The sequence below is a fragment of the Alosa sapidissima genome, chromosome 2, assembly GCF_018492685.1.
Source record: "Alosa sapidissima isolate fAloSap1 chromosome 2, fAloSap1.pri, whole genome shotgun sequence".
NCBI lineage: Eukaryota > Metazoa > Chordata > Actinopteri > Clupeiformes > Clupeidae > Alosa > Alosa sapidissima.
The window spans coordinates 14396032-14421241 of record NC_055958.1 but is presented as its reverse complement, the minus strand read 5'-3'; the positions used below and the strand labels follow the sequence as shown (position 1 = coordinate 14421241).

The 25210-nt window shown below is 41.9% G+C and overlaps 1 protein-coding gene across 3 annotated transcripts; it reads right to left on the bottom strand.

The window, feature by feature from the left end:
* Nucleotides 1-2243: 2243 nt before the first annotated feature.
* Nucleotides 2244-24825, bottom strand: lypd6 (LY6/PLAUR domain containing 6). Of its 3 annotated transcripts, XM_042076599.1 has the most exons (6): nucleotides 24698-24818; nucleotides 13632-13700; nucleotides 9845-10016; nucleotides 6635-6733; nucleotides 5490-5620; nucleotides 2244-4236 (listed from the first exon to the last, which is right to left on the bottom strand). In XM_042076599.1, the coding sequence occupies exons 3-6, from the start codon at nucleotides 9960-9962 to the stop codon at nucleotides 4060-4062; spliced, it is 525 nt and encodes a 174-aa protein (XP_041932533.1). In that variant the 5' UTR covers nucleotides 9963-10016; nucleotides 13632-13700; nucleotides 24698-24818; the 3' UTR covers nucleotides 2244-4059. The 3 variants fall into 3 exon arrangements, with proteins under 3 accessions (XP_041932533.1, XP_041932543.1, XP_041932551.1); XM_042076609.1 differs by lacking the exon at nucleotides 13632-13700 and having other exon boundaries at nucleotides 24698-24825; XM_042076617.1 differs by lacking the exons at nucleotides 13632-13700; nucleotides 24698-24818 and adding an exon at nucleotides 23187-23322.
* Between the last annotated feature and the right edge of the window lie 385 nt (nucleotides 24826-25210).

Sequence of the window (25210 nt, the reverse complement as noted above, 5' to 3'; positions counted from 1 at the left end):
ACAGATTAGGGAATTTGTTTTCCCTGCTTCGCTGCCCAGCTGCCAGACACAACTTTCAGAAGGAGGCTTAGGACCTAAGCTTAGGTAACACTGCAAGTTGCAGCTCCCACCCTGGCTGGCAGTGGGTCATGTTAAATTGAAGAATGCGGAGAAGCACTGCAAATAAACCACTCCAACATAAGACGGAATGAAAGCATGTGGCTTTGGGGAAAGTCCTTCAACAGGACTTACCTCTGAAACTGAGAATAGCCCTAGGTGACCTTAAAAAAAAAACGGCCCCTCCACTCGATCCAGTGGAGGGTAATCGCTTCAGAAGGAGCTTGGCAGTAATTCAAGAAAGCAAACTCATACTGGACTAGTGTCTAGAAATGTACTGTGTTTTCATGGTCGCCTCCATAAATCCACTCAGGCCATTTTCAGTTTAGTTTGCAACCAGAGAAGTCTCTTCTTTACCGTAACCACCCCAGAGTGAAAGAGCAGTCCTGTGTTTTTGGACAATGCTCACCTAATCTTTCCGCCTCGCAGTCCATCTGTGACACGGCCTGGACAAAAGGCTCATGGGGATGACCTCTGACCTTGAGGACCACGTGCCAGAGGACTCGTGTTTCCTCATCGTTGGCCTTTGGTTACATTAAAGATGCCTCATAAATCATCTGGTCCATTAATTCAAATGCTGTCAAAACAAATGCTGCTTTCAAATACATCATTTGATTTTAGGTTCATTGCATGTCTGGAGGCATGTGGGTTTCATATTGATTGTGACTGAGCAGGTGGCATATTGTAGCTAGTAGCCTAAAGAGCACAATTAAAACCCTGAGAACTAGTACATAGTATAGTATATATACTTTTTTGATCCCGTGAGGGAAATTTGGTCTCTGCATTTAACCCAATCGGTGAATTAGTGAAACACAAACAGCACAAAGTGAACACACAGTGAGGTGATGCACACACTAATCCCGGCGCAGTGAGCTGCCTGCATCAACGGCGGCGCTCGGGGAGCAGTGAGGGGTAAGGTGCCTTGCTCAAGGGTCGGGGCTCGAACCGACAACCCTCCGGTTACAAGTCCAGAGTGCTAACCAGTGGGCCACGGCTGTATGAAACCATAAATTACTGATAACATCTCATTCTAAAATTAGTTTGGAGAGTTGTTTTTCTTGATTAAAAGGCATTTGAGATCACATGACTTCAGACAGTGGTTGAGGCTTATGATTTATTTACATTGGATTTAAATCCAAGGCCTTTCATAGACAGTGATGATACCTCAGAAAAATATCTCTCCTTCATGCCTAAAAGATATTAGATGGACAGAGATAACAGATGGAATATTACCAGCAGTACTGGGACTCAAGAACTTATGATTTATCCTATGAGTCATACTCATCACTATAGATTATCAAACTTGCCTTGCCGAAGGCGATGAAGGAATGGAGACTCTTTCAAGGAGACATTATGAAAGCTTGTTGCTCTCGTAATGCAGTGCCATTAAGTCAATCCTGATATCTTATCAAGAAACCTAAATTAGTAGATGATGGCAGGGCTTTTGCAGCGTTCCTGGGAGTCATGTGAATGTCGTCAAAATTTTTTGCATTTACGATCCGGGAGAGGGCAACTGTTAGAACAACAGATTTATGTGCATTGCAGGGGCCAGCGAGTGGAAAATCTCTGATCTGTGGAAAAGTGCACATGGAAAGCAGTGTGGCAGCAGGGGGATATCTTTTCACAGGACAGAAATAGCAAAATATGGGAAATCAGAATGATAGAATTTACACAATGTGGGTCAACTGAACTACTGTATAAACTACACTGCTCATTAAATCACTGACAAATAGACCCACAGTTGAGTAGCCATGCTTTGAATTGAATTGCTATGTTTGAAAAAGGTTATTGGACAATCAGGACAGAAATATGAGACATGTATATTCCTTCCTTTCCTCTCTCCTTCTGATTCTTTATCTCCTTCTCTTTCTACCACTATCTCCATGATTACATTTGACTTATACTTCTGCACTCGCACCGTCAGGTATTTGCGTTGATTGGAGTAGTATTTATTGTTGCCTATGGTCTCCTTTGAAATGTAGCTTGAATGTTAATCCTCATTTTGTAAGTTGCTTTAGATAAAAGCATCTGCTAAATCAATAAATGTAAATGCAAGTTCCATCCACACTATTCACATTCAACAGTCAGCAGTGGAAACTCAATTACTGTGATTTGTCATCAACCATAAACACACAGGGACTCCCATGTTAAGTTAAAATGCCATGTCTTCATCTTTAATATGAAGTTAGAAAATGCTTCCAAAATATTTATATATACACAAGTATTTACAGGGGTATGACAAAGACAAAATCAATATTTACATGCTCTTTAACATTTGGCACACTGGCATGCAACACTCAATAGCAACACAAAGCATTATCATGCACTTGGGCTTTCTCAGCACTGTGGTAGTTTCAGAAAAAAAGGCCATCCGAGTATGTTTCTCTGCTGTTACAACAAAAAACATGTTTATATTTTCACCCTACACTGTAGTATTAAGGAATTTGTTATTGCCTGAGTTAAAAAAGACATGACAGAATTATTGGATAGCCCTTAAGTTAACACAAAGTCCAAAAGTAATGTTCCAGTTTACAAGTACAAGTACATTTAAGAAATGCTTGAAGCACAGGACTGATATGTTTTCCGACTTTTTATGTCGACTTTTTGCGTTTGGTTCAGACTACACTAAACAATTAGCAACAGGACAGGCCAAGAGAGATTAAGGAAACGATTCACAGGCTCCAACTCCAAGGCACTCAGCCTAAACAATTCATGGAGCCGGGCGAACAATAACACTGTATTTGCAAACTCAGCGATTTCTCACCAGCCACGCTTCCAACAGGGAATCACAACATAGTCACAGTACAGAGAACACATAAAGCCGGAAACCACTGACAGAGATACAGGCCTCAGTGGGTTGATATGAACGTATGATATGAAAGTTTCGATACCAACCAGATAATGGGACGTGAAACTGACATCATTTTTATCCACACTAGTGATCTACAAGAATACAAAATCTACAAAAATTATGAAAAATTGTAAATGTCCTTCATGTTATGCAGTTGTTTTGGACTGTCCATCCTCAGCTTGAATTGAAGCCAGTGTAACCACTGGTCAATCAGTATATCTTCAAAAATAATAATGTTAAATGCCATGATTTAGACAAACCTTAAAGCACAATACACAAAACATAGCCATAGTTTAAGGGAATTTTTAATGTGCACGCCCTTTTGGTTATATTTATTAGTTTAAAGAAACTAAGTGCTTTTTTGTCGCTCCACTAAAAATACACTGTCCCATTTGATAAAAAAGTAATAAGAGGATGTTATCTGTTCCACCTGGAAAATAAGAGCTGCCTACTCTCCTATATTGCATGCTGTGACCTAGAGGCAAAACATTTTACACGGCTCACCTAACGTCAACACGTTATACAAAAATAAATACTATATATATTATATGTACATACAGTATATCAACCATAAGACAGACTAAATGACTTAAACACAATAATCAAACATTTCCACTTTAAACATACTGTATCCTCCCATTACATTTTAATTCCTCGCCACTGTAAAATGCAGGAGTCCCCCCCCCCAACCCCCCAACCCTGCACACCATCCCCATAGGCAGGTCCATACATGCTGAGGAAAATGTGAAGGGCATCAGTTTAACCCCTGTCACTATACAGATGAACAGGAGCAGGGAAAAGAAGCTACGTTCTACTGAGTACTACAAAAAAGACTACATGACGTGTAGTCTGAAAAGGTGTTCAGTTTGAAAAGGAAAATGGTCAGAGTTAAAAAGAATCATAACACTTCATTGGTAAGAGGTAAGTTTAAAGCAATGATAACAACAACAACTTTCACTACCATTCCATGCTTTGTTTAAGAGCGAGTGCTTTTTTACTACGGCATGTTGACTTAAAAAAAAAAAAAAGTTCAGCCCTTTCTACAACATGCTGCCTCTACAGTTCAAACCAAAAAGAAAAAGAAAGTCAGTCATGGCTTCTCCTTCCATCGCTCAAACATGGCTGAAGAAGAGCAGTGTGAGCATGAGGGTGGTGATGGTGAGGAGCGGGTGGCTCGTCGGGGGACACGGGGCGCCACTGAGGGGGGATGTGGTGGCAAAGACGGCATCTGACTCATTTCGGGGAATTGGCAGGTTACAGATGTTCCCCTCACAGCAAGCGGTGCACGTCTGTCGAGGAAGGTCAACATGACACAAACCTTTTAGACAGCAAGACAAAACCACAGCAGTGCTCTTTTCCACAATCCCTATGTTGGTTTACATCACTATTCAATATATATACGATTATGCTACTAAAATTTTCCATGGTAAATAATTTAGATTTCAACATAAAAACACAGCAAATATCATGACTTTTTTGACAATCCTATCAACAAGTTGTAATCAAGTATTTGTGTACATCACTACTTCACAAACAAAATTACTTTAGCACATTTTGGCATAATGCATCATTGTTCATGCTTCCTATCCCTCTCACAAGTCACAAATGTGCAGTACCCTTCACTGCCCCCAGAGTTTTCACAGTTTACAATAAAAATGGATGTACTTGGCAACACCGGTGTCGGTTGCCTGAGGCCAAACAATCAGAGAATCCCTCTATTTATCCCTGCTCACTTTTGCTTCCGAAATCAATTTACTCGTCTGTCTCTGTCTGTGTTTTTCGTTCCAGCGTACTTCCTTGCGTTTTCCCCCATTAATCGTCTTCAAACAGGCTGTGGCCTTCACCTGAGTGACAACCTTAAACTGCACCGCTGGCCCGAGCAGTGGCAACATGCACACCTTTCAACGCGGATTAGTGAGACAGCGCGCTGAGAAAGCACAGCTCCATCCGCAATCTTTATCTGCTCTGGAGAGAGATCACTCGCGAGGATCTTCAGCTTAGCTCGAAAGTGCACTTAAGTGGTGCTGACTGAGACGAATCGTCTCGATGTAGGGTCACACACACACACACGCTTGTTGTCCTCCCACACAATGTACTTGGAAGCTACCTCAAGTGGGCTTTCTTGTGTTGTCTGAGTCAAGGATTTAAAGCAGAGATATGGGTGATTAATAGCTCAGAGGAAAATGGCATAAAACAGCCCATACTGTACCAAATCTAAACACACTGTAGATAAAATCTAATGCTAAAGGAAAACCAAGGTCAACTTGTATTTGTTTACAGGTACACTAGAACATACTGTAGTGAAAAGGGAGGTTGAGAGTATGAGCTTTAGATTATATCATGTGTGTGTAGTTCAGTCCTCCGGGGGACCTTAACTCTCCTTAACTCAGTAAGACAGGAACCGTTTAGGTGGCTAGTGAAGGCTTTAAGGCTTTGGGAGTGAGTGAGGAGAGCTGAAGGAGGAGCTCTGGCCATCCTGGTGGCTGGTTGGGTTTTATGGCTCGTGGCGTTATCTGATGGAGAGCAGTGTGGGGGCCCTTACCCTGTGTCCTTCATGGTCAACGTCAGTGCATCCAGTCGAAAGACAGTCACTGAGGGCCACACAACGCTTTGTCACAGCCACGGTGTTGCCATCCAGATTTATCCTGTGCTGTGTGAAGCAATATCTTGCATCTGTGAAGTTGAAAAAAATATATATTTGAAGTTGAAAAAAGTATACATGTATACATGAGCTCCCTATAAAAAAATATCCTATATCTCACTACATCAGAATAGTTTGCATATATAATTGGTATAGTTCAAAGACGTTACTGAATAGCCATCATTAACTGAAAACATTTCAGATGTGAAAGATGATTTCATGACTGTCTGCGACGGATTATAGTTATTATTGACAGCATATTATTAAAAAGCTTTAAAAAATCTACCATTTAGTAATTTGGACGCATTACAATCTACAACAATAATGAGCCAATGAACCCATCTGTCAATCATCTGTAAATATGCACTATAGTGCTATAAATCTATCACACACACAATGATAGGGGTGAATAAATGAGATATGTTCATTCAAAGGAATCATGATGGAAAGACCTTTCCAGTGACTACTCCACCTTTCCTTTTAATTGTTATGTGGAAGAACCATATGAATGAACCAACCACCTCCACTCCCCACCCCAAAAAGCAGGAAAGAATGTCTTTATTGTAGTCCCATTAGCTACTGAAAACCTAGAGGAAAAGGTGGGAGACTGTGATGTACATTCCAGAGACTGTTGGCTCAATCCCAGATCCCATGTGATCTATCTGTTTGTTAGTGGAAGAATGTGCTTTAAGATCGGGCTCCAAACGAGGAGCTGCGTTATTAAGTCATGGTGTAAATCAGTTCAAGGCCACTGGAGGAGGAGGTGAACCGGCGTTCTGTATCAGGTGGTTCTTTATGAGCTAAACACATCCAGTGCCAGCAGGATATATTACATTACACATAAATACACAATAACTGAGCAAACACAGATTTAATTTATGTCTTCCAGCGAAAAGTGTGTCATAAAAATACAAAGTAGTGCTTTCTATCATGAAAAGGTTCTCTGTCGGGTAGATGTGCAGAATTTAGAGTATGTTAATTCTATCAATTTCCTTGTTACATGGATTCAAATGTTTGAAAAATAAAAAGTTCAAGAAAGTTCTTACCTTTCGGGCAATATAGATCCGGTGCCCAGCGGTTGCACTCATAGTTGTCTGGTGCATCCTCACAAGTAAAGCATTTGAATCCGCCAGGGTATGGAGTGGCTAGGGAGAAGGCAAAAGGACAACACCCTGTTATTTAAGTGTGGTAACATTCCACTTCAAATAAATTACAAAGATGCAAGATGCTATAAATCTTGAAAAAAAAAATGCCAACAGCAGGTTTCCACTGAGGAACAGACTGAAAAGTTTCATGATATATTGGAAACAAATTTCAAAATTATGTGAAAAACCCACTGGTGGATCACACAGTAATTTGTGCAGACGCCTGTACATTTTAAGCTCAGATAGCATGAGTGGACTATTTTCTCAGCAGAGAAGAGGCTCTCCTTATAATTTATTGATCTTTGCTTTTAGCTAGGCCTACTAAACTCCCTAGACATTCTTCACATGATTCATGACTTACACTTTCCAGTTGCCACAATTGTATAATAGCCTGGCAGTCTGTAATAGGAATTTTCACACATTTTTTAACATTTTGTTGGCCATATACTTCTCATCGGCCATGTACTTGATTTACAAGTTGTATGTCTATTCTACAGTGATATGATCTGAATTTAAAGCAGATTCGATTTGCTCAAGTGTCTAGGGATAAAGAGACCACATCTATGCCAGCCATCTGTTACAATCCAACAAAGAGTCTCTCTCTCTTTCTTTATCTCTCTCTCTCTCTCTCTTTATCTCTCTCTCTCTCTCTCTCTGCTTTTCCACATTTCACATCATCACATCTATCTGGAGGTCTGAAAAGGAGGGTGTCTGCATTTCCACCCCCTCTGCGACAGCTGGAAGATTTTTGCACATCACCAAAAAAATGTCTTTCAGTCAGCAACGCCTGTCAATTGCACCCGTCACATCCTATTTATCACGGCTCCACATCCAAGCCCTTAGACCCTCACCCAGTCGCCAATCCAGCACCCACAGGTCCCACAAATCCCCAGGGGAACCAGAAGGGGGTGGCCCAGAGATCCCACAGATCTGCCCCAGAAAGCCACGGAGCAGCAAACCTCCTCCTGGGAGGTCTAGCACGCTACGATGAAAGATTCTCAGAGATCTGACAGACTGTTTTTGGTCTTTCCCTAATGCAGGAAAGGGGGGTTGCTGTTGAATGTGGGAGGCTTGACCTCTATCACTCTGGCTTCCTTGGTTGTGCTAGCCTCTAATCTCGGGGTTTACCTTCAGCCGTGACCCTTTCATGTTTCCCACCCATCATCTCCCCCTTAAGACACAGACCAATGCAGAAAGTTAGAAAGAGCAGAAACAGTTACTCTTACTGCATTTACACTAGAATTCAAATCCATACTTCAAGCACTTATGCACTTTAATGTATTGGCTAAGAGGTGTTTCAAGGTCACCTTTGTTGATAAGAAACAGTCAAAATTGTTTCATTTGATGGGCCCTTATTTAAAATTGCACTTTACCCATTCATTTAAATGAAGGCCCTATGTGTTCAGGGCCACATATTCAGTACACCAGGGCAAAACGGCAAGGATGGATGCCATGGCTGCGAGATATGATCTAATGGACTGGTTTCTGGACCTTGACCAGTGTCTGCACATTGTTGAAGTCAAGCATGGAGACACTGGACAATTATCTGTACCACCAATTATATTTGTGCCCTGATCCACTCTGAACAGCAGGCACTGTTTAATCGCAATGGTCTAGTGGCACTGAATATTAATGCAATTTGCAGGAATGGACATTGATGAAGGCACAAAACCCAAGTCCCAGTAACAACTATTGTTTGAAACCAACAGAGAAAAACCCAAGAACCTCTGAATAAAACATTTCTGTTCAGAAAGTGCAATAAACTTCTTATTTCATTGTCAAGCTAATATCTCTATAGTTCTACAAGCATTGTTTAATGTATGTGTGTTGATGCATGACCTCTATAACATAATGTACTAGGCCTTGGTTCAGTAAAGAACCACGTCTCATATTGTGGTCGCTGTATTGGTAATGTCTAAAATTCCAAGACGGCTAAATAAAGAAGTGAAGTTTGTCTCAGTCATATGATTGCCATTTGGTGAATGAGGAGTTTGAGAGCTCCTCTGTCCTGCTATCGATGTGGGCAACCACATTAAACAGATGAAGCGTGACTGCAGAGACATGTTGCACAACAGTCAACAAATACTTGTCAAGGAGGGTTAGCCCAGTTGCTCTACCAGCTGTGACCATGAAAGTCGGACCATGAAAGGATTGTGCATCGTCGGTTTCACAAGTGACTATTACTAAGCAAGCAACCGCATCTTACTTGGAGGTGCAAATCTTTTTCTTCACCACAAGTGTTCTGGCAAGTGATCACATTCCAAAAGACGTACTATAAGTGTGAGCAGGGCATGTGGCTCGCCAACGACGACCCCAGAGCGCAGAGTAGGTTAGAGGAGCCTCATCTACACACACAGTGCCCTCAGGAGGTCCCCTCTAATAACAGCCTTGGGCTAATCACAGGTTCTGTGGGAGACGCGGGGTCTAGCGAGCCCACGCCAGCCCAAGCTTAAGGGATACCCTGCTCTGAGATCCTCTCGCGCTAACAGCCCTGGAAGGATTATCAGCATGGATTGACAACTGAGGTGCAGCAAAACTAATTTCGATGGCATGGCACCGAAGCATAAAAATAACACAGGGGTCATACAGCTGGTGTGTGCAAGTATGAGACCTGTGTGCCACGTGCACAAAGACTCTTTTGGGTCCCATTTGTGCCAGCGGTGTCATTTGGCCTCCATATGCTTCACTTCAAAAGAGTTTTTGGAATTATCATATATATCAGGAACATTTATTTAAAGGGATTAGTTTATTATATCCACAAATTACCTCGAAATAGCACAAGGTACAAAGAAACAACATCACCAGTGCTCTGTGTTGTCCAAATATCAACTTAAGTTAACATGCAAATCAGCTAGCACTGAGCTGGCTCACTTGTAACACCCCAATGTACTACATGTTCCCACTGAATTAAATACAATGCAAGTCAATGGAAGAGTGTCATGTGACTGCTCAAGACAACTCAAATCCTACAGAATTCCACCTCCTTTTAAAAGAAACAAAACAAGAACACTGTGAGTGCCTCCTAAGACATTGGGTTTTTCTACTTGCATGCCAGACAGTTTCTCTATAAAGGAAAACAGCTCAAATATGTTTAAGAAAAATATATCATACTTGATGGGTGAAGGAAGATAATGTCATTTTCAGTAAAGTCCCTTGTATGTGCAGTTTTCATCCAGTTAGCGATGACCATCAGGATTATCACCCAGGCCACCGTAGGCCAGGGTTCCATTGCAGAGCATCGATTCAAACATGCAGATATCTGATCCAAGTCCAAGAAAGCGACCTGTTCAAACAGAAGAGACACACATAAACAACAACATTTAAGCAGTGCGTATCGCAAAGCATATCCACTTATATGAAAAGCTTGATATGAAAATTTGTCAACTATTTCAACCCTAAAACAAAATATATTCCTATATTACTTAATTTATAAGATGCATATGAAATATGCAGCAAGTAATATCACCAAATGCTAGTTTCCAATACCTGCATTAAACCTAGACCTAGACTAAAAGCTTTCTTCAATGGAGATTTCACTGAAGTTTTGTTTTAGTCTAAGATTAGGCATATTAATGTACAAGAATCTAAATATTTCATTTCAAGCAGGCCTTGCATTGGGCTGTTAAATTAAAAGTTGCAGGGCTTTTCTTAAGATAGACAGAGTCTGTTCTGTTAACTACTCCAGACATCAATACCAATTTAGCTGAATGTGTTCTGAGTGCTTGGCCAAGGCTGCCAGAAGTCAGGAGAGTTTACATGATAAAAAAAGTGATATCACTCTCATCTGGGGAATAAAAGCAGCAATTTGCCAGAAAACCTTTTTCTGGGTCTTACATTTGAGATCACGTGATGTCTCTGTTAACCCAAGACATATTGCTTCTTCATTAGCTGAGAACCAGACAGTTATTTTGACAAAACAAAATCTCAGTCATTCTGCTGTTTCAAAACATTATCTATTCTTCAGTGTCTTTACACCACAATTTTGGCTTTAAACAGGCATATCTTTGACCATAGCTTAATCAAAAAAGAGAATGGCATTTAATAAAACGTTCATCTTTTTGCAAGATTTGCATGACATGACATCTAAATAATATCAGGTAAACCAGTTGAAATGTGTTGCACTAATTACATTGTCAAGATTAAGAAGGAAATCTGGAGTGCAAAGAGAGAGGTAGTCTGAAACAAAAAGCACAAAGTCATCCGTAAGACTGGCTGGTCCACCATCCTGGAAGAGATGTATTATCTAGCCTTGGCCTCTTTGTGTATTGAATGAAAAAGCCCATGCTGTCCGAGAGACCCCAAAAGAATACAGAAGGTCTGGCCAATGCACAAGGAAGGGTCCTGTGGTTTGCATTTGTAAGAGAAAAATTGGAGCACATCACACATTTATCACAAGCGCTTGACTCCAGTCCTTTGTCTCCCTGCCTTCAGATGCAGTGAGAAAGGCAGATGGTAAGAGAGCCAGAAATCTGATTGTTCCTAAATCAGTGACACTTACCTCCTCTGTGCATGTGAGTTCAAATTTGATCAGCTCCTTAAGTTTAACTGGTTCTATTTAAACTTTTTGGACACATATAAAGCCCTCAACAGGGTTCAACAGTTCAGTTGCCACCGTTGCAGCCAAAATAAAGTCAGACTGATACTTATTGCCATGAAAGGATTCTCTTCTAGAAGTCACTGTGCAATTTCAAGATTAGCTCACAACAAAGTCTCCAAATTCAAAAGGAAGGGGTGTGAATTTGTCACCTCATACATCCCCTCAAACCAAAAATCAAACAGCACTCAATAATGTCTTCCTGAGACATCTAATTCTTCTCTAAGCCCCCTTTTGTATGGCTCAATGCATCTTCAGTCTGCCAGTGATGTCATTAAGGGCGGCTGCACGAGGCCTCCGTATCCCTGGGCGACAGCCGTGAGCTGGGAGTGTAACAACACAGACAAACACAACCACAAGTCAGAGGCACCAGTGGAATCATACAACCATCAGTTCTGAACTCTGGAATCTTTCCGAAGTTGATTTCAAACAAGGCTTCTTGGTCAAAGTCAAAGTCAAAGTCTTGGCCATGTTTGTGGGTGATTAACTGGTTTTCACCCACAGGCAGGAGCTGGGAAATTAGAAAAAAACTTGGAATGGATTTCCTTTTCGTGTTGAGGGGATATAAGTCTGACAAAGCATGATTTCATGCTCAGCGTTCCATAACAAAAATATGTTTCATTTTCAAAGACTTGTATGGTCTGTTTATTCTACGCCAAGCATGATGGTGTTGACACAATCTGAGATTTATGATATAATAGAGGTAAAACCATGCAGGGCCATTATGGGACAGTGATTTATTAACTCCAGACTGTACAGATGTCCAGGAGCCAAACAAAAATAAAAGCCCAAATGGATTATGATACTGTTGTGCAGTATTTTTTTTATTGAGTACCAATATCATACCAAGCTACTGTGCTTTCTAAAAAATACTGGAAGATTACAAATTCATATATTCAGTACAAATATCTGAGCTAAATTCACAATTGGGTTTAATCAAATTAATACTATTAGATTAAATATTTTTTAAAGATAATCTCCTTAGACAATCATATAAAACAACAAAGTCTGAGTCTGATCTAAATTAGAGTGCATAGTTGTGAGTAATGAGTAATGTGAGATGTGAGATGACATGTGAGATGATTACAGTATATTGCTGAGGCTGCAAACTCAATGTAGGAAATACAGATCACGTGAAATAACACCTGGTTTTCCTCTCAGTAGTCTAGCCCTTCTTGGCAATCTGTCCTGAATTGTTCAATTGTTTATACAAACAAAGTAATCCGTATGACACAGAGAGAGAGAAAAAAACGTTTGGCACTGTGCGTCTATTTCTGTACCTGTGCTGTCTGTGTATAGCTGAAACTGGCCTCAGTGGCTTATTGTACTGTACATGCTGGGACATCGGGAACTCCACCCAGCCACGGCGTCTTGTTGCGCTCTACCTTTTGACCCTTCAGACAATACAGTGTAGCACACCAAAGCCATGTTGGACTGCATTGAGTTTCCTCCAGTTGATCCTTATCTCCAATGGAGGTCCGAGAGTGCATTCAACGAGAGACCAAAACAAGAGGTGTATATATCAGTGCAGGGGGACCCTGACCCATTTCTTGTCTTCTACTGCTGAGTAGCCCAGAGGCTGCAAGCTTAAGAGCTCTCTAGGAGTCTTCACTCGCATCGATCAGATATTTACCTCCTAAGAGAACACACTGCCTCCATCACTATCCACATTAACAAAAGTATCGGGGGAGGTAAACGCGATGCAGATAGCAGGCAGGAACTGTACATTTACAAGGCTGTTTTTTTCCCTTGTCACTGATTGCAGCCATATGTTGTTAATGTAGAAAAAACAGCATGAAAAATGCAAGGTCACTTTGGCTTACATAGGCAAGTTTTTCAGCAAGAACAATACACTTAATAGTTTTAGAAAATGTTCTCTAAATCATACAGCCTAAGTAAGCTTCAACATTAAAATGAAATCACAGGCATTTACAAGCCTTTTTTTCTGTAATTCTGTTGTTCATACACATAAACTGCACCAGCTTCTTACAGCGAATCCGCAATCTGCTGAATTGTTATCCAAATTTGGTATTATGACGGATTTAGTCAATGAGCCAAAGTATGCACAAGCCTTTCTTTGTTACAGCATAAGAGCTCATTTGGAAAGGAGGCTGTTAAGAACATTTCTCGCACAAAAAAAAAAAATCCTACATTCCACAAATTACCACTTTCTAACAAGTAATCAACTTGTCTCATTTTCTTCCCAGATGGAAACACTTTTTGTCAGAGAAGACTGGATGGTTTGGGAGCCCTTAGCATTCCACAAAGCAGCCACAAAAGCACTAACTTTCCACAGAACCTCACCAGGAAGATGGACGTGTGATAACGCCAACACACTGTTGAGGCTTCATCCTCTGGGTCCCATGGGTATATCTTAAAGATGGGGAGGTACATGAGCGGAAAGTGTGAGCAAGCAAACACACAACATCCCATTGACATGGCCACAAGTGTCTGGTTTCAATGCTACAGGTGTCCACACAGAGACCAGTGACAGCCTCTGCACCATTATCTCTGGTTGAGGAGTGTAACTTTACAGACATGACTCTTCAAATGTCACCACCTTGCCCCGTGCTGGTGGGCACTATTGCAGCTGAATCAGCAGGTGTTGGTGCTGAATTTCCCAGAGAATCCCCCAGCAGAGGAAAGCTCATACCAGACTCTTAGGCCGTTGAGACTTCCTGGCCTCATAGGTCTGCTGTAGACTGACTATAGACTGTGTTAAAGTGATAATGACATGGCCTGAAACCTAAGCAAGAGAGTATAAATGTGGTAATATATTGATAATCTAATTTAATTTATTAGAAAATTCAGATCTATGCAGATATACTTGCAATCTACATGATTAACAACAGTTTTGTTAAGCTACCATTTACACATTTAAATGATCTTTCAATCTGAACATTCTGCACAAAAAATATAAACACATAGCTGCAATTAGGCATGACCACAGTCGAAAACCTGCATTTGTTTCCCATGCGGTCCACTCAGACACATTGTAATTAATGGGTGACTGATAGGGCCAAACATGCAACATCTCAGTCAGGAAATACTTGGAGAGGTACTTCAGTCGCATGACTCCTCTAATGTGTTGCCAGCATGTCTGCCAGAAGCAGTACCTGTCATCAGAGCCGTCACACCCACCATTTTGGCTCAAACATGCACGGTGTGGTGGGGTTGTTTGTGCCAGTGGAGGTGTACTGCCTCTTGCTCCAACAGTCTCAGTGGGAATTATAAAAGCTCTAGGCCAGCCGGGGAGGTGACAGCTGGGTGTTTTGACGGCGGCCATTTGATGTGACTCATCTTGATAAAACCCTGAGTGTGAGCATTCCATTCTGTGGAGATCACATTGTTTGATCACACACTCGCATGTTTTGTCATGCATATGTCACACATACGATTGAATAATTACTGAGGATCTCTGAATGAAGTTGAGCTTCAGGTTCTCAGTTTACTAGGCAGGCATCTAAACATCCGTTAAAGTTTCACCTAAAGCAACTAAGAGTGAAAAAAGTGTTCATCAACATTCTTCACCCTAAGAAGAAAATCAGCAAAACAATGCTTTGCAAACCAAGCCACAAGATGAAGATCTTAAATGTTCCCAGACAAAGTCCCACATCTGAAATAATTTAAGTACAGTTTAATTCCTGTAGAAACTTTGATGCACTCGGGCACTTGTTATCTGAGTAAATGACTGTGGAGACACTTATGCAGTAATTATGTTCTTGATCCACAACAAGTTTAATGAAAATTAGCAACATAAATTGTTGTGGGATAGCCCTGGAATGAGTAACATCCTCATTTTAGTGACACCCTGAAAGTGTTTTTGAAAGGTTTTTCAGCTGTATTAAAAAGGTACATTTCTCTGAGAAGCTATCCCTTTCAGATCCACCCATTAGTATAACTGAATTATGTAACTGACTGCAGAAATAAAAAAACATCCCTATTTTTGCTCAATTCCATAAATTCTCCCTGTAACTAAAACTACTCCTCGACCGCAGCAGCTGGCTTCGGCTGCTGAATGCTCGTTTGTCCCCCTGAGTTGGAATCACAAGTTAGACTCTCATCTGTGCCTTGTTGTGCAGTCCAACACTGTGCACCTGAGGGGATACTACTGGCAGCCCTCGTGCACTTGGGAGACGGGGAACGGCTTCTTTCCTCAGCAGCAACTGGGGAGGCTCCGCTGTACACAAGGTGCCATTAAGCGCCAGTGCACTCCACATAGAGGGCTTCTCTGTTTGCGTGCTTTGTGCTTACTTGGGAAAACGGGTAGCTTAGTGGTGTAGAGGAAAGTGTCAAAGTAATCTCACACACATCATAGACTTGTGCACCTGCTACGAATAAGACCTTGCTCATGTAACTGACTCTTTCATGTATAAGTGAATGTGGTGTAAAATGCACCAGCAATATAACTGAATACAATTCCACCAAACACCTATGCCCTGATTATCCCCACATACCCTACTATGCTGTTTCAAATGTAGACTTTCGTGCTACCCAGATGGACATATGATATGCAGTACAGTAAGCCATTTAGCTGCTAAGTGGGTTTTTGTATGACAGCATGATGAACGAGGTGTTTTCAGTGGTGAGATTACCCTGGGAACCCGCCTGCCAAAACAAGTATGATTCATCATCAACTAACAACATGGCTGACCAACAGGTCTATTCTTCTCCCTTTTCAGGTTTTATCAAGCCCAAAACACAAATGTTACTCTCCCTCCCTCTGCATCTCTCATGACATAAATTCATTATCATTGTTCTAACAGGTTTATATGAAATAGTCTTGAAGCACTTGTGACAAAGCAATTGAAAAGGGAAATCTAGGCTGGCTGTTCTCTGGGTTAAAAGAACAAGAGTGCCCTTTGAAACAGAGCCAGATCCAGAAACGTATCTTAGGTAAGCAATATGATATTTCAGGCTGCAAGGAATAGGCCCCTGAATAGAGCGATCTCCCATTGGAGGAAAAAAATGCAAATCTTGTTCTATGACTGAAACTTGCTGAACCTGATTTGCAGAGGGGCAGTGTTGCGAGGTAACAGCCATGAGTTACTTCTTGTGGCTCATCTGACTGTGCAACAACCACAACAACACTGAATGGATAGGATTTTGAGATTTACATGTATTTATTTATTTATTGGTTGAGACATGATATTGGGGGTTAAAAATGAATATTGCGAGACTGAATAGACAAGAATAAATTTGACCTTTAGTTTTTCTAGTTTTTGTGACAGCAAGCTAAACCCAGTTCAAACAGCAGACAAGCGGTTTTATAAGTACTTTCTTCCTGAGACTTACTATCTTATCAGGCCTACATATCAGTCAAACTAGATCTAAGGTGTTTTGATTATACATAAAACATTATACAGGCCAAGCAACAATAACTGAATCCAGAGACCTCTGTTGACTCTGCAGTGCTGTAAGGAAATGAATAACTCAGAGCATACCATCCCCTTTCAACAGGATCCATATGGAGGCTAACAGGGCCTTCAACTCACTCTGTCATTGGACAAAACCAAAGTCAGGTCGGATCATGATCAGAGGCTGGCTAATTGAAATCCTACATGCACGCACACAAACTCTAATCCCACAGTATGCTTTTGAAGTGCTCCAAGTCAGCTGGATAATTTTTAATCCCCTTTTTGGCCACTTGGCGCATTTGAAGATCCAGAGGATCAGACTCATAGCTCAGAGTTTGACGAGGAATATGGTTACTGAGAATATACAACCAGCGACTAGAAACCCGGGTCCTTGGGGAGTTCTGGAGGCATTCTTCATCAGCACATCAGCAGGATCATGCAACGAGTGCACTTTGCACAAATACGCTTGCTGTGAGCAACAGTACATAACTACACTCTTAAAACGAATGTGTTGAAAACAACACAACTTGCTTTGTTTTTTAACACATCTTTGTGTCCAGATAGGGACAACACATTTGTTTTAAGAGTGTACTATTTTAAGACAAGACCCATAAGGACGACAAGCCAGAGACAGGAAATAACTTAAAATAATTTAGATATAACTTGTTCTGTCAAGCTAGCACTGGGGGTGCACTAGCACTAACTATTCAATAGGTTGTTGTCTTGTATCTCAAATAATACCTTCACTGAACTAACTCTATATGACCATCAACTTAATTGTAAGGCAGGTGAAAACGTGGTTGATTAGCATGGCTTCTGAAAGAAAATTTTACACTTTGCTAATTCAAGAACAGTGCTCATGTTAGCCGTTAACAGAGGGCTTGGGTGGCAACACAGCAGGTTCTGCCATCTCAGATGCCACATCATACTGTATTACCTGACTCTGAGTCAGTCTGGAACAGGAAACGCAATGTCTGGAACAGGAAACGCAATGTCTGCCACTATATCTCTGAACTTCCTCATCTCACATCAGTGACACAGAGCTACAGCCATTTCTGTCCCCCCAGTGCTTTCACTCAATCATACTGTTTGATCCCTCTGCGGCACCTCCTGACGAGAGGGTCTTTGTGCCCCTGAGCACGATGCACACGTTTTGTTGTCTTTAGGCTTTATGTTTTTAGGAAAGGGTCCAGGGCAACAGCTGACCCTTACCACTGGGAATTGCCTGCTATCTCCTATTGTTCCCTTTTCTCAGGGTTAAATCCCTCTTTGAGGAACAAGAAACACGAAAAGGGGGGAGGGGGGACTGAGCAAACAGGGGGATGAAATGTCCCACACTGGCAGCTGTGGAGATTTTGGAGTGGGCAACGGAGTGGGAGTGGTTGGACCCAATCCCCTTGAACTTGGGGGGCGGCCCTTTTGTCTTTGTGGCAGGGGATAGAGCGGACCTCACAATTCTCTCACAAAAGTCCTTTTCATGGCACAATCACAGACAGATGAGTTAAAGACTTTAATTAGCTCTAAGAGCCTTAAGGCACTCCAACAGAAGCAAGATTTTTATGATTTCATTTTTTTTTTTTTTGCACTCCCAACTGTTTCCAGACAGACATATCTCCATGGAAGTGGGCGTAAAGGACAGTGTGTGGAAGACACGGAGCTCAGTGGCGGCTAAAGATGCAGGAGTAATGCATAGGTTATGTGTAGGTTATGTGTAGATTGCAGAATGACAGCTGGAATGCAAAAGTAGAGGCAAGCTTCTTTTAAACTATTAAACTTTCACAATATCAAACAGAATGTCACTTCTGATAAGCAATATAGTCATGTCTACAGTGAAGTTCACCGTTAGAGAAAGTACCAGCTTCTACAATGTTCTGTAGACTGAAAACACACACACACACACACACACTCACACACAGACACACACACACACACACACACACACACAGACACACACACACACACACACACACATTGATGTAGTGATGTAGATGATTAAAACAGGTCTTATGAAATGCAACAGCCTCCCTAATGCACACTATGATATACACTGACAACGTAAGAATTGCTGACCCTAAGATAAGCACTTTTATAAGTAACTAAGACAGTATTTGCAAGCTGTCTCACCATCAATCTGTGGTAACTAAATTCAATTATGTCTGGCTTATTAACATGCTGATTTACTGAAGGGCTATGAGATGGCATCAGCAGCAGCCAACACAACAACAACAACAAAAGCAACAATATCAACATAGCAGTATAGCAGCAGCTAGCTATTCAAATGTGCATACAAACAGCACAGAGGACTATACAGACAGATCAACTGGTCAAGCTGTGACCGAGCTTAGACAATGAAACTTTCAAACTGGCTGTGGGAGTAGAGGAATCATGATTCATTTCTTTGCAGGAATGTGAGATACAATACTGGGCTGATCTTTTCCTCTTACAAAACTCTCCTCAGCTGAGGAAGGAAAAATGCACAATTGGACACGGAGCATGAGGCTTTAGATATACACTGCAACATCAAAGTACAGGAGGATGGCTCTCTCATTTGGAGGAGAATGTATATCTTTCATGGTCATTGACCTTTAATGCATTGGTGATACCAAACCAAAGGTTTCAGATATTCCTCTCACCATGCACCAGGAACATGAATAATCCATCACGCTACCATCTATGGGCTGAGAGAGCCAAACTTCAAAGGGAATGTTCAAACGCGCGGTCTCCGGAGACAGAAGAAGATTTGGTAGCGTGTACTGCCTACCACTTCACAAACCCTTTGAGAAGCTCATAAAACTAAATAAATAAATATACTGTAAGAGGGGAGAGAACTAATGGGGGTTAAAATGGAGGTCACAGCCTTATTCCTGGTGGTATTTTTTCACCAGTGCCAGCAAGAGAGAGTGTAGATCTTTACTGGGTGTATAGGCCCTTACAAGCTGTGGAGATGTAAAGTTCAAAGTGTTTCTATAAGGAATTCATCAGTTGATGTATTCCTTTGTATGCCTTTGATCTTGATGTTTTTAGGCCAACAGTGCTGTTTACTGATTTTTACTGTTCCATGGATTATACTAGGTCAGAAAGCGTTGGTATTTTTAGGGTCTTCCGTGTGTGTACTATATAAATGAAGTTGATATTTACAGACAGAGAGTGGCAGGGGGCTCGCTACAGGGAGCAAGGAAATGCCCAGCAACAAATCAAAGACATCTGCTGCCCAGTAAACCAGAACAAGGCCTGCTAATTAAAAACACATTCTCACACAAACAGTAGAACCTACATAGAACTTCACATGTGTGACCATTTAAGAAAATGGATTCTGTAACTAGGTGAAGAAAAAATCAAGCCTACACAATCTTAAATCTTAAAAGAATATGTGATGAAAGGGCATCTATGAAAAGACCTCTGGTAACAGGCCTATCGCCAGGAGCGTCAAGACGTCGTCTATAAGGCAGAGAGCCCTCCATGGGCATCCATGCAGTTAATTCGAAGAACAAACTTCACTGAATAATTGAAAAAGAGCATGAGTAATGCATTGATGGGAGTCCAGAGATTTCACTCATCATAATGCGCCGAGCCATTGGAACATGTAAAAGCACCATAGAGGATGTCACACATCACGGGCCACTGTCCTCATTCGCAGCGAAGGGGGCACAGGGAAAAAAAAGCCTCGAATGAGGTCAGATAGGCAAACATGACCCCCGACAAGCTGAGGCTCCAGCTGAAAGGGCTCTTCAGGAAATGGAGAGCTCCGCACAGGCAGGCAGGGGCTGGCTGCCCCCTCTGGCTACTGGGGCAGACCCCTCTCTCTCTCTCTCTCTCCGTGGTGCCTTCACCACACTGCAGCAGCACCCATCCCCCACCCCACGTCTGTGTGCACAGCCTGCACACGGCCTGCAACACTCCTCTGCACCCCCTACCCCACACACCCCCATTAGATGGTGGGGTTTCCTGTGGAACCCCTTTTAATGTTTATGAGAGAGAGAGAGAGAGAGAGAGAGAGAGAGAGAGAGAGAGAGATGGATATGTGCTTATTAATCAGTTAATAGAAATGAGGTAAAAAATGTATGAACATTTGACACAAGGGCTTTGATGTAAGCGCTCAGCTCACTCTCTGCTGATGTATGGTGGCAGACAAAAGGCTCCCAGAGAGGAGGGAGGTCCTTCACCTTGGTGGTGATCAGGAGGAAACATGTTCCACTCCATCATTACTACTGAGGTCAGGAAACAGACTAATGGCATGTTCCACAAAGACTCCCTGTGTGCACGGGGCACTTTTAAAATACTAACACTAAAGGCAGCTCTTTGACCTGGCTTGAACTGGTTGAGCATGCAACCATGCTTAAATGTTGCTGTAGGAAAAATGTGTTTTTGTATTGCATTAGACCCTAAAGTATGTTTATCTTAAGATAAAGCAGAATAACACAACATGACACTATGAGCATTTCATTTTGGCAGTCTGCAAAAAATGGTTTAAAAAATAATATTTAAGAAAAACCCCGCCGCACACTCTATCTCTTTTTCCTTTTATTTAACATTTAATCCCAACGTTTCGGCCTGTCAGCCTTTGTCAAGGTTCCTAGACCAAGTTTTTCTTAGTTTATTTTTCCTTGCCAGCACCTCGGAGGGTGTGCATTCTTTTCGTTATTTAAAAAATAATATTTACCATCCATACCACTATGCATAAAGTGTTAAACATAATATATACTGAATATAGTATACTATACTAACTACATAGTTATACATATGTAGCTAGAAATAGTTATATATGGGAATCTGCGATGACATAGAGCTTGGACGAACAGAGACAAAAGGACAACAGACGCGGTGCTCAACCAGACCGACGCCACACAGCGCGTATTTAACGTTAAACAGGACTCATTTGTCAACAGCTTGCATGCGATGACTACTGGTGTGCGGACATGAGCACGGATACACCTCACAACCCGTCAACAAGCCGGAGGGACTTCATCAGAAGGGAATGTCCACACCTGGCCAAATCCAACGCTCCTCAGACGATACATTCTTTCTACCTGCATCATATCGTACCTGGGTGTAATGACCCTTATACCTACCCACGGAGAGCACTTAAGGCTGCCCCTATACTTGCAGTAATGTGTACCAGTGCCTTCACATCCTTGTCATTAGCATAGGTCTCAAATAACACGCTGGCATCTCCAGGTCGGCCCATGGATCACGCTGCAGGTGGGACTGCAGCTGGTGATGGATGATGATGGTAATGGTGCCTGCCGTTGATGTCGTTCCAGGTTGTGCGTGCTTTATTAAGGTGGCCATTTTCCACTGGCTCCTCCCCCTCCGCGACGGAATGTTTCCATACTGATGAGGAGAGATGGAGCCTGGAGCCTCGGGTCTCCGAAACCACGGCTCATTTTTCAAATCAGGCGGTTCCGGGTGCCGGGATAATCAATAATGTTTCACACTATGTCACAGCGTACACCAGCATCAGCATGAAGCCAAGGCCAGCATCGCTATGGATAACCTGTTATGGCAACTCTTCAGTCAGCACAAACAACAACAACAAAAGCACCATGGAGACAAAAGCAATGCAGATACACAATGGCGTGCAAATCATATTCAATCCATTGTTATATGCAAGAAATGAACCATGGTTCAATATGACATGTGGTGAAACTCACAAAATAAACTGCTAAAGGAGCAGAGGATACTGGAGGATAAGGAGGCTTATTATTGTACAAATTCTAACCAAATATTATTTTACTCCTACGATACAATGTGAGTCTCTAAGTGGGTTGACAACTCCCCCTGTTTAAGGAAGTTCTGGGGACCTTTGATTGTTCTTGCAAGTGATTATCTCTCTCTCTCTCTCTCTCTCTCTATTTTCCTCTCTCTCTCTCTCTCTCTCTCTCTGTCTCTCTCCCCCGCACCTCTCAGATGAAGGGGGGCCCCTGAGACTTCACGCATGTTATGGCCACACGTGGGCCCTGAGCTCTCTGGACAGTCTGCCTGCATATATGCACAGTTTAGAGAGGAAGTCCATCCCTTCATCGCTCCAACGTCCAGCATCCAGCTCCTATTGTTGAGCCGACAGCCATCTCTCTCCTTCCCTCAGCTCGGATGCACTCAAACAACTTCAAAATCAGACGGGCGACCTTTGGGTTAGAAACCACTATGCATTGGACTCTTTTGTGTATGTTTCCAAAACGCGCTGGGAAGTTCAGGTTCACATTCACATGCGTTATTGGCTCTTTTAAGCAAGTTTAAATTCATTTTTAGACTTTTTTCATCTTTCACACATTCTTCATGAATTAGTCAACATTCACATAGGTTATAGGATAGATAAATGATAAATGACTCACCAGAAAAGAAGTAGCACTTTTGTATAAATATAACAAACTGATGAATTAAGTGTTGTGTGAAGATGGTCACAGCTGTGTCAAAACTCCATTTCTAAAAATGGCCTCTGTAACCATGGTTTAGGCTTTTTACGGGTCCGACACACAAACGCAGTGGAAATGTGTGTGTTTACCAGACTCGTTGTTTTTCCTTCTCCAAGACACGAGGTCCCCCTCACTCTTAGATCACATATCAAAGACAGCTCGCCTCATGGGTAACTCCAGCGCCATGGATTTCCTCACGCGGCACAGCTTCAATTTTTCACGCTTTTCCCTCTGCCTCTCTCCTCCTCGGACGCCTATGGTAAACGGATAGCTGGATTTTCTTCCACCCACACACACACCAGCAACCACAGACAGAGGGAAAATCAGGCCGAAAGTTGCTGCCCCATTGTTCAGAGTGAAAACCTCCATTTAAATGCAACTACCACAAAAACTTGGAGAATTCCTGAAGATGTAGTGACTATTATAATGTTGAGGCTTGATGTTTTTTTCCCCAAAATGTTGAAATGTTAAAGTACTTGTAAGTTTTTCCTGGTCTTGTATTTGTGTTACCATTATCAGTGATGATAGTGATATGAATATTTCTAGACAAAGGCTGTACCAGCTAGTAAACATCCTCATTAATGATCTGATAAGCTTCAGTATGACACAGTTCGACTGACAATGGTACCTCTGAAATCTGCCTCATAACTCACATGCCTTGATTTAAGTATTACTGAAAGGTACTACCCAAGAATCCAAAACACTGTAACAGGTCTGTGACCTTAGCACCCCAATGCCCTATGCCATAGCAAACAGAACCACTGCCCAAAACAATTGTGGATATCGTACGACAAGCCATCACACAAAGCGCACTAGACCAAGGGGTTACACCCACCATGAAATGGTTTGCATATTTCTACGGGGAAAGAAATATTGTTTATGAATAATGTCCATGCACCTGCTTGCCCACGCAACCCCATTGGAAGACTGAAGTCACCCTTTCCTCTTGGGGATTAGTTCCATATAATAATATCGAAATGCGTGAAATTGAACCTGCATACATGGCATAGCATGTATTTACCACATTCTGACAGGGGCGGTTGTGCCATGTGTTCTCCAGGGGTTCAACCTCTTGCACTGAAAAAGAGGCAAACCCCTAAATTTAGAGTTAAATTACAAAAACAAGTGGTGTGATTATATTCCAGGGCTGGAACAGAGAAGCACATCAGTCAGGCATAGACTTCTTTTGTCCTGGACCCGAACCATCAGTTAATGTCAAATGTCACAGCCACCTCATAGCTGTTTATGCTCTTTCTATTTGAAAAATATATATACAATTTTAATACAAACCTAACTAAATGGAGGTATATTTCTGATTTGTTTTAGTTGTTTGTTCAATTCATTTACATTACATTCATTTCGGTTAGATGTTGGGGTCAAAGTGGGTCAAGCAGGTACATTCTACAGTAGCCTACACTGTCCACTATCTAACACAAACTGAAAACTGCAATTCCTTTTTAATTAATCTACTCAGTAATTCTTTCCTGTCCAGTCACTTGTTGTTTTCATAACAAGTAACACGGCCAATTTGTGGTGCGCAATGGCTTTTTTTTACACCAAAGTGTAACACTTTAAAATACAGAAAGAGTAGTCTGCTTACCAGAAATTTGCTTTGCTGCCAAAGTTCGGAATGAGGACGTTTCCACGCGTATTCCACAGATCACAAGTGAATATCCATAACACCGCTCGTCGTTCTGTGCGATTGTTGTCGTCTGCGCACCGGTCTCCTTGACTGGTTTTAAGAGAAGAATTAATTTCACCCGACGGCTGCTTGGGAAGACTCGCAGCTCTGGTCCTATCAGAGGTCGCGGTAGGCGTGCTCGTTAGGCGCTGGGGACGTCCCAATAGGCTGCACACCTAAGGAGCTGAACTTGGAAACATGAGAGGATGCGCACCTCGACTTGATGTTTCCGAAAGCCAAGTTACTGTAGTCGACATCTTCCCTCTTCATTGACTTTGGAGACAATTTAGTTCCGTTTCAGATAAGTCAGTTCAGTTTCAGTTCAGTTTCAGCATCTCCTTCAGCTTCAGGTAGGTGATGTGATGTGTTCCCAGATAATCTCCCAATTTGATATGCTATGTTATGCTTATTTCAATTATTAGAATTAGAAAA